The following is a 12,866-nucleotide window of genomic DNA, read 5'->3' as shown; positions in this document are numbered from 1 at the left end:
TACGTCATGAAGTGTGTAAAGGGGGAAGCCTCCTCATTGCTCATCTTTAAGCTCATTTTTAAAAAGCATCACTGCATTATTCATCCCTAATTTTCTATGCGGCTTGTTTACATGCACCTTCGCATGTAAAATGATTTTTAATGAATCGACTGGAATCACCATTCCAAGCTGAACTTGTGTGTTGCCGATACACGAGACGCAGAGAGAATACAGTGAGAAAGCAAAGAGAGGGGGGAGAGAAAAAAAAAAAAGAGGGCACTGTGTTTCTGACAAGCTGCTCTGCTGTTCTGTAGCGTCTCTCTGCTGAGAAGTGCAGGACCGCCATTTTCTCCGTCCTGAATAAAAGCCAAAAATGCTCTCTGATCTACTGTCTACAGTCACCGTTTTAACAACCCTTAAACTCGCAACAAAAACCACAAAACCTAGAAGCATGGCGCTGCAATGCACAGACGCTGCAGGTTGAAAAAAGAAAAACAACAAAAACTACTCATCCGCATCTAATGTAAATACAAGCCTCCAAACAACACAGACAGAAGAAAGCGGGAGAGAAGTGAAATACCTGTGGAGAGGTGACTTCCAACCATTCTGTAAAGAGCCAGCTTTTGTACAACACAGCGACCATCCTTGTTTCAATATGTCTGCTTGACTTCTGAGACTCATTTCTGATATGCTGCCAAGAAGTTGCACAGCTCTTGCGCGCATGAAGCACCCCGCACCCCTCCCCCCTGCACACACACACTCCACACCTCCCTTCCTTCCTTACCCCCTCATACTCCGTCCCACCTACCAACACTGTTTTGGCTGTGTCTCTCTTCTATCTATTACCTCCCTCCGGTTTTATTTATATCGCGCTCTATTCCTGTCCTGACGGAGGATATTCTCTCCCTTTAAAAAAAAAAAAAAAGCTGTGGAATACCGCTTGCTTGGAGGAGGAATTGGGAGGGTGTGAGATGACTGAGACTGGAGTTAATGTTATCCACGGTGAATGAAAAGAGAAAGAAAACTGGGGCTCTGACCGCACAGCTTTCAAAACAACCACTGAATATTTATTCGTCTGCAATTAGCACCGCCGCCCACAAAGGAAAGCCATGAGAAGGACAGAAAAAAATGGCGGGAAACTCACAAAAAAAGCCCACTAAAATGTTGAGATCACAATATTAGACAATAAATGTCGATATAATCGAACAACAGTCCTTAAAAAGACAACACATTGAGTTTTTGCAGCAACAAGACGAGGAACATGGCGGCGCAAGCTGGTACGGATCTGCAAACATCGCCTGATTATGGTAATCTGTTTACAAACATGGCATAAGAGCTATGGAGCAAATGGACATGGCAGCGAAAAATATCCGTGCGGCCGAAGTCATGAAGGGCACAGAGAGGACATGCAGCTTAGCAAAAGAGAAACGAGCTTCCCTCTGGATCAAAAGCTGCTATTGTTTACAAATGATTCGGGCATCCTCACAGTAACACAATAAGCAAATTTCTGTTCAAGAACAGAGAGCCTTTATGGCGAATGTCCAGTTGCCTGTGCTTCTCTGCTGCAGTGATTTCATGTAAAGTGAGGGCACTCGCTCTAAAGAAATATGCAGTTCAGACTCCATCTAGTATTCATTTGCACTGATGAAAATCTAAACATTTTTCAAATACCCAGGAATGATAGCTTTAAAATGGAGATATCCAGATAGAAGTTAAAAAACTGAGATAAAGAATGGAAGAAGGACTGTCTGGACCACAGCTGTACCCATCACAGCCTAATGAAGCCCCCAAAGGGTGGAGAGTCTGGATTTGTGTGGGGCTGACAAAGCATGCAGATCAACGAGACAGAATGCACAAGCTGCTGAAAAATGGGTTCAGCAGCAAAGCATGGAAGAAAGTGACAACGTGTAAGCGTGGACTTAAAGCTTTTTGACTTCATTCCTCCCCAAATGTTTTGCCACAGTGCAACCCGCTAACTAACATGTTAACTCTGCCAAATACAAGGAGGCATGAGCTGAAGCTTCAATTACTACGATTGTTGGCAGCAAGAAACCGAACCACTCTGCACGTTTCTGTTCCAGTAAATAGATATGCGCTGAGAATCCTAGACATTTTTAAACTCGCATTTCAACGACTTAGCAGTTTGTCTGTTCATTATTACTTTGCTTAAAGGGAAGAAATTAAAAGTCCTCCACTTATCCATTTTTAAAGTGTTCTCAGTAGTCTTTTAATTATGATTATGCTGTTTTTAACCAAAACCAAAAAACCTACGACATTTTCTAGGACAGTTTTTTTGCAGAGCGGCAGGATTACATTAAAAAGAGCCTACGGGTTGTTGGCGGGACCGAGTAAGCCTGCCCTCATTTACCATCATCCCTTTGCTTTACACGTTCTCTCACTAGCCCCCTCGCAACCCGAACCTAATATTATCGGTGCAACAAAAATGCTGAACAATATTGAAGCTCTTCAGTTGTACAGTTTAGAGCCAGATGCCGGAGCAGATGAGAAAAACTAAAACATGAATGTATGGAGTCGTCTACAAGTGATGCACCAGAAGGGAGTGGAGCTTGCTGTTGTAGGTTCTACATCATACCTAAAAGTTTTTACAAAAAGCCTTTTTTTTGTCTGCTCCGGATTCACAACAATTTAAATAAAGAAATATTCAGAAATGTGAAACTTGATTTTCTTTATATATGTCCATAATCAAAAAAATGGCACAAGAACATGTTAAAAATGGCAAAACACAATAATCATCAGAGTGTCTCTTTAAAGGATTCATGTACAACATTGCTTTTCTGACAGGACCTTTCATCATAGAGGTTTGCCTATTATATCACTGCTATATGAATGAATACGCACACACAAAAAAGCGAAACACTGATATTTAGGCTCAATTTTGAGGATAATTTGTATAGTTTTTGCAGCTTGACTACTCCACCTTCCCCCAGGGCAAACAAAAATGCAAGCGAGCAACGCATCTGGTTTAGCGGAGGTGGAGGAGGAGAACGCATGCATCAGAGAACAAGAAGCGCTGCGGAGAAAAGTCTGGAGCAAAAGAGGCCGAGCGAGCCAGACGAGATTAAAAAAAAAAGAAACAGAGCGAGTGTTGAACATTTGTGGTTAACAGCAGGCTGATGTTTAATCACATCACAAGATATCCCAGTCCTCTTTGAGGGAATTCCCAGGACTCTTTTACAGCATCATCAGCAGACTTAAAGAGCACATCAAGTCTGGCATACATGCACTCTCTCTTTTCCAACAGGAAAGCTATTAAAAGTTCCAATGATTTTTTTTTTCTTTTTCCCTTAACAAGCCCTGTTTACATCAAATGTCATATTGTAGGTTTCTGGGATTTCCTGCTGGTGGTATATAAAGCCATGCTAATTAATTTATGGGCTGTGAAGAAGGGTTACGACTTCGGCTGCAGATTCTCATGCAACATCCAACCAATGAGGAACACAAGAACATTTTCCGATTACAGCACTTTAGCTGACCCATTTTCAAATATCAAACCTATAAAATAAAAGGTTTATTAAAGTAAATAAAATACATAAATAGCCCTTTTTAGTAGGGTTAACCCTAATCTTTAAACACTTTTTTTTTAAACAAAATTTTGCCAAACAAGAAATACAGTAAAACATAATTTCTGCAGTGCTGCAGAAGTTCATCAGAAATTCACCTTTGAGCTGTGGGTGGGACCGCTAGGGCAGAGTACACCTGCCCCCACTTCCCACCATCTATCTCACATTACACCATCTTCTGCTAGCCTACAGCCCTCACACCCCGAACAACAAAAATTCAGAGCAATATTGGAGCTGTCCAGCCGTAAAGTTTTGAGCCAGATCCCAGCTCAGATAAGGAAAAGCAAGAAGTACATGGATCGATTCATCTAAAGGTGGATGCATCAGAAGAGAGCAGAGCAGGGAGCTTGTATCTTGCCCAATTTATTGATTTCATCACAATTTTTTCAAATATTTAAAACTGCATTTTTTAATCTAATCCTAATTCACCACAGAAACTAAAAAATAAATAAGAAAGTCCTTTTTAAGCTTAATTTTATTCATATTTGACCTCAATCATGAGGAAAATGCAACAAGAACGTGTTAAAAACACCAGGAACACGATTCTTGTCTGAGTGGGTTTTTAATCAGTTAAGAAATACTCAAGATGGAAGAAAGAGGGTGCAGTTGAGTCTAACTCCACTTAAATGCTCCTGACAGAGACATCAAGAAAAGCAACAAACAAACTTCCCTTTTTTCTCAAGAAATTGTATCAGACAGCAGCAAAAGAAAATATATTTTTTCTGTAAATAAAAATGAATATTGTCTCCCATGTTACAAACTAGATATAGAGACACCAAAATCTACATTTGTTTTGCTTGTACAAAAGTTTCCTAACTCCCATTCTGGCTGTCTGTCTGGAGCGCCCTCCTGTACGTCTAACTTAATGCGACCAGTCAGTTCAAAGACGCACAGTGAGCTGAAGCAGACCTGAACCGCCAGAGAGGGGTGGAGAGAAACAGCAGCTTTTACCGTAAACCATGAGTCACTTCAGCCCACAGACCTGGAACTCTGCCATGCTCGCTTTCTCTGACTTTCTTACCTTCTCCCTCAGCCATTCCATCTACAGTTTGCCAGGTCAGGCCCACTGAGGCAGGCAGCCAACTAGCTCATTCTGGCTCGCTCCTCCTCCAAAACAGGAAATATTGAAGCGCTAAGCAGAGGAGGAGGGTGATAATGAAAAGGAGGAGCAGGAAGAGGAGACGAGGGGGCAAACATCTCATTGCTATGGAGATTGCTGCATTAAAAGCCAGAGAACTTGGATGATGCAAATAGAGAACGACTACTCTGAAACATTTTCAAAGAGCACAAAATATTTCAACATGGAAATAATTAGCTTAAAACTCTCAAAGATGGCCATCTGTGTTTACACTGTGTCTTTTACCCCTGTATTCCTCAAACCCCATTTCTAATTCCCTGACAGAAGGAATAAAAAACAAACAACAGTCGGCAGCACCTGTGATGCCAGTGATTTCACACACGCTCTACAATTACTCAACCCAAAGTCTAGCACCACACAGACACAGCAATTGTTCTCTAAACATGCCAGCAAACTGCTAAAAGAGAACTTTGCTTTTATACTGTTTAAAGAGAATTTCAGAAGATGTATATTCAAGCACAAGTTGAAGAAAGAACTAAAAAAAGAATACCACCACCATCCATGTTGCCAGTAAGTGCAGCTACAAGTTGGCTGTCCAAAGACTATCAAAAGCCACTTTAAAGCAATGTTTGCTTATAAAATCAACACTCAAGTGTCTTTCGTGTTGGGTTAAGTACACTCGTCCATCTATTCTGTGTCTGGCTGCTGGCTAAAAGTGTTGGGTTTTCAACAACAAGCTTCACTTTTAATCCTTTCGCTCTCCTTGGCTTGTTTACATTAAAAGTGGGGTCATCTGGACCCCACAAGACAGTGCGTTGAACTTTTTTTTAATCATTGATTTTTGAGTTTCACTAATGTCCATGGCAGACATAAAATCCTGTCCACCTTTGTCCACATTTGTCATGGAAGGATCCACATATCAATATGTGGTTGGAGTCATCAGGACCCCAAAGAGAGCGGAAGGGTTAAGATGACAATCCGATCATCATTTGACCCATTTTCAAAGCATTTGCAGTGGTCTTTTAATTATGATTATGCCGTTTTTAAGATTAAATTTAAAAAAGTGGTGATGGTTTCTAGGACATAGTTTCAGCAGAGAGGCAAAAGTTCACTAGAAATTCCCCTCTGAGTTATGGGCAGGGCTGTTGTTACAGAGTAAGCCCGTTCCCTTCTCATCATCCATCAGTTTTCACCAGAGGTGTCAGAATTCAGGAATTGAATGTTGGCGTTCTACATGTTTTCCAAGCAACCTGCCATTGAAGCTCCTTATTGGCTAAACACACTTCAGCGGCAGATAAGACAGGATTTCTAGAAAACCAGAAAGAGGCCGGTCCTCGAGGCCTGAGGTTTGGTTAACATGCTCTCCCACCAGTTTACAGCCCCTCACAACCCCAACCTCACATTACCGGTGCAACCAAAAGGTTGTGTAATATCAAAGCTAACCAGCCATACAGTTTTGTGTCAGATGGAAGCTCAGATTGGAAAAATGAAGTTGTACATGGATCTAGTGGCCTGTAAGAGGATCAGAATGGAGCGGAGCAGGGACCTTGAGGGTTGCTATAGTAGCTTTGGCGTCATATCTACAAGCTTTTTCCAACAGCATTTTTGTGTCTGATTCACGGCGATTTGAATAAAGAAATACACAGAAGTGCAATTCAAAGATCGTCTTTATATATGCCCTCAACCGTGAGAAAAATCCCACAAAAACCTGCTAAAAACAATGAAAACACAATTTTCATTGTGGTGGGTCTTCAAGGGATTTTGGACCATTTTTTGCAACTTGTAGACAGAAAGGGAGCCATGCTGACCTGTGGGCAGGCTGGCAATTGAAGAGGAGGAAGGGAAGGGTGGAGGCGAGTCTATGGCTAAAGTTGGAGCTGCAGGCTCACTATGACTCGGACGCCCTGATGAGAGATGCAGGGTTTCGGGGGGGAGAATGGCCTCTTTTCAACAGCTGCTCGTGCTCCAGCAGACAGAAGCGTGGGGGCACCTCTCTGGGTGGGTAACAGGGCTGGAGCGTAGTCTGCTGTGCCGTTAGTGCCTGACCTCCAAAGATTGCACTCTCGTCATTTGGGGGCATAGATGGGATGGCACCGAGGGAAAGAGGAGAGGTGGGGTCAAGGTTGGTAGACTCCGGCACTGTGTATATGGGGAGGCGGAGGGAGGACAGGAGAAAACAAGAGAGGAGTAATGCAAAGATGAGGGGAGGGGATGAAGGACTATTAACTGCGACAAAGAGGCGAAATACATTCAAATTTTTTTTAAATCAAAATCTGCCTTCATAAAATAAAAAAAAAGTTGAATTATTGTAATATAAAATCTAATAAAAAAGCCAAAAATTACAGTAAACAACTACTGATCAATCTTTTCTGGAGAGTTTTTTAAAAGCTGACTCCCTTTCAAAAGGATAAATTCAGAATAGCAACTAAGGAAATGTCTAGAAACCTGCATTATCCCTCCCCTTCAGCGGGGGCACAGCAGTCATCAGCCTAAACACATTGCTGCTCTTTAAAAGAACTCAAGGACCGTAATAATGTCCTCAGGTGGGGGGTCGAGAAATTACTTTTTTTAGCTTGCTATAGTGTCTATTTACAGATTAAAAGAGACAAGAATGTCAAGTACCAGGAACTAGACTGAGACTTCATTATTATAAGCCATTGTTTCCACCAGGACAGTGCAGCTGTGAAAGCTCGGTTTCATCATCATCTATTCATAGGTTATAGCTTCTCCAATGATAAGCTCTTAGTGCTCCACCAAAGCTGTTAGTTATTAACTGTTGGCACAGCGGCTGAAGCAAAGTATTCATGTCCCACTAGCTTATGTTACTCTCTGCAACAGACTAAAGGTTTTACTGTTCCTGCTGTCTAAAACTACTAGATTCTGCATACTTTTTAAAAGAAAAATCTAGAAATGAATTTTAAAAGTAAAATTGTCAGGGGTTTTGATGAATCTTTAAAATGTTGACTTCAAAAGCTTAAACTACTTGATGAAAATTGTGTTTTTAACATGTTAATGTGGCATTTTTCTCATGATGGTGGACTTGTATTAAGAAATTAATGCGACAAATTCTGTTTCTAAGTATTTTTTTATTCAAATCAAAATGCAGTTTTATAAACTAGTAAATGTTACTATCAATACTGTAGAGACCCAGGTATGTCTTCATTCTCTTTGTCTCAGCTCACCATTTTTGTGAGTGTTACCTGGTGGCAGAAAAGATGGTGGCTGAAAATCATTAGCCGACTGTCTCCAAAAATGACAGGTTTTTGATCTTGGGTAAAAATGTTATAATTATAAGTAAAAGACCACTGGGAACACTTCTAAAATTGATCCAAAAAATGATTGGAGTGGGGCTTCAATAAAAAAATACTGAAGAAAATGAGAACAAAGTAAGGCGTTATTTTCTTAGAAAATTCCATTACGTCTCACTTTATGTTTTTTGGTTTAAAAAAATATTTTTGCAAAAACCAAAGCTTCCACTTTAGCTTGAAAAAAAAAAAGAAATGCTGCAAAGCTGCTGAGTATAAGAACTCCGATCGGCTTAACCTTAGCAGGAGAATGTGCAGGTATGGTTCAGAGGTCGCCGCTAAGTCACACAGTGCGATCAGCTTAGGGTCACAGAGCTCCCCGTGGCTAAGATGCATTATGGGATGCAAACACACAAAAATGATCGCCTCATTGCATTCATTACATAACAGAATAAGCCGGTAAACTAAAATCAAAATGCCCCCCACTCAGAAAAGGAGCTCTTTAAACCCAAAACGCCGTACTTGAGCACACCCAAACATCAGCTGATGAGATAATGCGCACTGAGCCAGCTTTTGAAACCAGCAGTAGAGAGAGGAGAGAAAAAAAAAAGAAAACCTTTGTGTGGCCCGAATGAGCTGCAAAGAGCAACGCTCCGCCATTGGCTGTTCTCCTGAAAGTGTGCAGTGAAGCAGTGAGAAAGCTGTGCACATGTGGCCAGCCTGTCACATACAAAAACAAAGAGTTATGTAATGTTGAGGCCCACGCTGAGGGGAGATGCTGCTGGAGAACATGCAGATAACCTGTCTTACTAACACGTTTGCTAGGAATCAAACAATTTCTAGCTTAAGTGATCCTTCAGTGTGCAGCTTATTTGATTTTTTATATAAATGTTTTTTTTAAATGGGTTTTTACTGCACTGCTCTTCTATGTGCCACAACCTGCATTTGCGTCCATCTCCCTGCAGCTCAGCAAGAAAGGATAAAGCTACTGCGCCTGACCTCGCCTCTCATCAGATTTATCTACATCTGTTCCATTTCCTCTCTATACTTGTACTTCATCCCTCCCCACCTTTCTGAGCTTTCCTCTCACCATCATTCCCAGGGATCTATGATTTGATCCTCCTGCCAGCATTTCTGCATTAAAAACAAGCAGATGAACAGTTTACGCCGCAGTCTTAAGAGGCGATCGCCTTCGCAAACATAAATAAATACTGTGCGGTGGTGTCACGATGTTCAAAAGGGGAACCGTTACAGAATTGGGACTATCTGATGTGTGACGTGGATTCTTGTGGAAGCTGGGGGGAAGGGGCAAGATAGCTGGTCGCCCTGTGAGCCAATCAGAGGGGAGAAACGATGAGGGACAGGGAGGGAGAATGAAAGAGAGAGCAGGAGGAAGGGAAGGAGGCAAAGGAGGGAGGGTAAGTGATGAGGAGAATTGTGAGTGCGTGCATAAAACAGTCCCCACCCCCTTGCGCGCTCCACTATGAGTTCCTGTCTTCTTGCCCTGAAACCAGCTTGGCTCCAAATCCGCTTACAATTAGTTCAGTATTTACGAATGCTAGACTGCTTTGGCTTCTTCACATCAAAGACCTCAAGACCTGCAATCTACTAATTACATCAGACTGATTAGACTTCTGATTTCCTTTTAGATCTAATTATGTTAATAAAAAAAAGAGTGACAAGTCATGAAAAAAAACAACAAATGGTTCTGGCAAGTCTGACTTATGGGGCATGTGATTCTCTCAAAGCAGCGTTTTGTAGAAAAAAAAAAAAACTGCAACGGCATAAAAAGGAGAGCAGTCCCCGTCTATGACAGCCTATTTGCAAAAACATAGTACTCAGCTGTGGGATTCTCACAGGAGAATCCTCAGTTCATCAAAGATGCACATCAAACACTTGCCTTGGGGCTGCGTGTGCTTCATGCAAAAAGAAGACATCGCTTTTTCCACTTTTAAAGAGATCTTAATTTTCACGAGAAAAAAAGAAGATTGACTGTTTAACATCTCGAGGTTAGAGGGAAGCTGTCTGGGAAGACATCAAAGGCTGAGGATAGGTGGGAAAAGAGGAAAAAACATACAACTCATCACTACGCCCGTCTGCTTTATATCCTTATATTTACACTTCCTGCATGAATTTGCAAGTTTGTAAAAGTAGTGTTAAAATGTAACGAAATAGGAAATTAAATAATGGATCTTTAAGTAAAAGATATATCACTTTAAACAAGAGAATTACATTAACCTTAATTATTTTTAATTAATTTTCATATCCAGCATGTATTTTTTTATTCTCAACATAGCTACATTCAATTTAAATGTCTAAAAACTCTCAGCATAAAGCCTAATAATAAAAAAATAAATTAGAAACAAAAAAGCATAAAAGCATTTTTTTGTGTTTTTAACACGTTCAAGTGGAATTTTACTCATGAAGGAGGACATATTCAAAGACAACAAAAGGGAACAAAAGGGGTGTGGGGTTGCTCCAAGACAACAGTTCCACTCACAAGTTGAAAGTGAATTTCTAATAAACTCCTGCCACTCTGCAGAAACTATGTCCTAGAAAAATACATAGGTTTCTTTTTTATTTTGACTAAAAACTAGAGATGTGCAATATTTTGGAGCCAGTATCGGTATTGGATGATATTTGCAAAGTTTGAGTTTATCAGCATCGAACCAAAACTAAAATAATTCACAGATATTGTTCACTATTTTCAGACACTATTTTTGACATGGGTACTTGTTCCTAATAGATCCTTGGCACTGGGAAGTTTATAAGTTCTGCATTTCTTATAAAGAAACAAAAAGCAGATCTAAACTTGGTCTTATCGTAGACACTTATATATTGGCTATCGGCCACAGTTGCAGGCGAAATATAGGTTATCGGTATTGGCCAGAAAAAATGTTATTTGCCCATCCCTATTAAAAACAGCCACTGGTCAAGACTTTTAAAATAGATCAAAAGATGATCGGAGTGAGACTATCGCCTAACATAACTCTTGTCTGTTGTGAGTATGAATACAGGAGAAAAGCAGCAGATTCCACAGTGTAACTAAGGATTTAGGTGCATTGAAGGGTAAACGAGTGCAACATCCTGTCCTCCTAACCCAGCAGCACCTGTTGAGATGACAGTAGCAGACTCTTTGATACAACCTGCTGGATATTCAAGGAAGAAACCACACCTTGAATTTGCAATCTGCATTAATTATTTTCTCCTTTAGAAATACTAGCTTGCCTGTTTAAAGTGTTAAACTAATCAACATTCTAAACATCTGTGAGACATTTCCTGTACAAGTACAACCTGACCTAAAACCAGATGTTTCTTGAACATACTTAAGAACTTCAAGTTTTTGAATGCGAGTAAAACACAGATTTTTGTCCTAATTAAATGTAAGTGATAATAAAAAAATAGTTTGGAATTGTTTGGATGGGAATACATCATTACAGTGTTAATACAAACTGTACTTATAGTGGTTGGATATACAGAAAGAGCTGTTATAACGAGGTGCTATGTGAAAATCCTGAAAATGTGTACTGAAACTGGTGGATTAACTGGTAGATAATCACATTTTCTGTCAAAATATATTTTAGTTTTATTATTTATTGTAGTTCTGTTTGATTTCTGCATGTTGTTGCTTTTTCCTTGAAACAACCAGCATGCAAAACTAAAATTTAATATCTCTGTACTTGAAGTTGAGCAACTAAATTATGTAACTGATACATCTACTTGTAGAGGTGTCAGGGACTGGATTCATATCTTAAACTAATTCATTAATTTATGTTTAGGATAAACAAAATAACACTAGTCTTTTACTGTATTGAAACTTCTTTCTATGTTGAAAAGAGTTGGTTATATGAAATGTCAATGGTAAACTGGCTATAGAAGAATGCATTTTTGTTTCTAATTTTTATCTACCAATTAATATGGTCGGGTTTTTAATCATTATTTCCATGTGAACGATTGAATTTTTAAAAAAAAAGGGAGATAGTTGGAATGAACCACCTGGGAGTGCATACCTTTGAGGCGTTGGCCTTCCAGTTTATGCAGCTACTGACATTTTGTGAAAGCTATAGTATTTCCTTGTTTCTTTTTCAGTATTTGCTTCCATATATTTAGCGTAATGGTGGAATACATTTCAAAAAGGTAGAAAAAATATATTTAAATGCCTAAAATTAATTAAAATAGATAGTGTGGTGGTTATTAAATGGAAGTTTTCAAAGCAAATCTCAGATGAAAATATTGTAAATTGCAACTTAAGAGTCCTTAAACTTTTTGTTACCTATGCTAGCAGCTAAAATATTTTTTCCCTTATTTTAACTTTGTTGTGGTTTAAAACCACAGACAAGCTGCAGTAATTGTACTAAAAACCAGAGACACTGTCCTTTTTTAGGAGGCCTGGGGCCTCTTGTTTAGTATGCAGCAGAGAGCATATCCACCAAATGCGCCAAATGAAAGTTGCAGCCAAAGCTTACAGTGTAGGTGAGAACTGCAGGCGACCGTTTGTGAATCAACTCGAGAAATTCTCTCCACAAGAGAGGGGTTAGCGGGTCCAAAAGGTCGCATTTGTGAGCGCTCCTCTGAAAGAGCGCCCGACTCAGCCCTGTTTGTGCATTTGCGTGGACACAGAAAGTACAAAGACCGTGATGCTCGTACTGGTCCTCTTACATTAGGAGACCGAGGCGGCGGGGGTGGGGGGGGGGATACGTGAATGCGTGTCTCACATAGAAATGGGCCAGTACAAATCACCTACAAAGGGGCCCCCTCAGCTGTGTCGGTGAACAGGAAACTGGAGTGCAATCTCGGTTTCATGTGGCTCCGTCTGCTTCTTTTGCTCTTTCACACAGTTTTCCAGCTCTCTTAAATCAACTGGAGGACCCATTTGAACAGTTTCCTCTCCTGCTTTTAATGCAAATGTTCGAAGCTTTTTTCCCTTCTTTGAACAACACCGTCTTCTATTTTGTTCTGTGGGGCTAGACTGCCAAACAAGAC

General features: G+C 40.2%; 1 protein-coding gene across 3 annotated transcripts in view; it reads right to left on the bottom strand.

Annotated features, from left to right (window-relative positions):
- The window catches only part of tnrc6c1 (trinucleotide repeat containing adaptor 6C1), a 36,825-nt gene that overhangs the window by 16,354 nt on the left and 7,605 nt on the right, over nt 1-12,866 (bottom strand). The window contains exon 1 of one of the 3 annotated variants that reach the window (XM_036213286.1): nt 560-1,238. The exons of the other annotated variants lie outside the window; for them this stretch is intronic. Within the exon in view, the coding sequence (XP_036069179.1) occupies nt 560-584 (25 nt within the window). The 5' untranslated portion in view covers nt 585-1,238. Of the gene's footprint in view, nt 1-559; nt 1,239-12,866 lie in introns of those variants that run through there. 3 annotated transcript variants of the gene reach the window in all.

The sequence above is a fragment of the Oryzias melastigma genome, linkage group LG8, assembly GCF_002922805.2.
Source record: "Oryzias melastigma strain HK-1 linkage group LG8, ASM292280v2, whole genome shotgun sequence".
NCBI lineage: Eukaryota > Metazoa > Chordata > Actinopteri > Beloniformes > Adrianichthyidae > Oryzias > Oryzias melastigma.
Note: the sequence above shows the minus strand (reverse complement) of the source record. Positions and strands in the feature narration are given on the sequence as shown.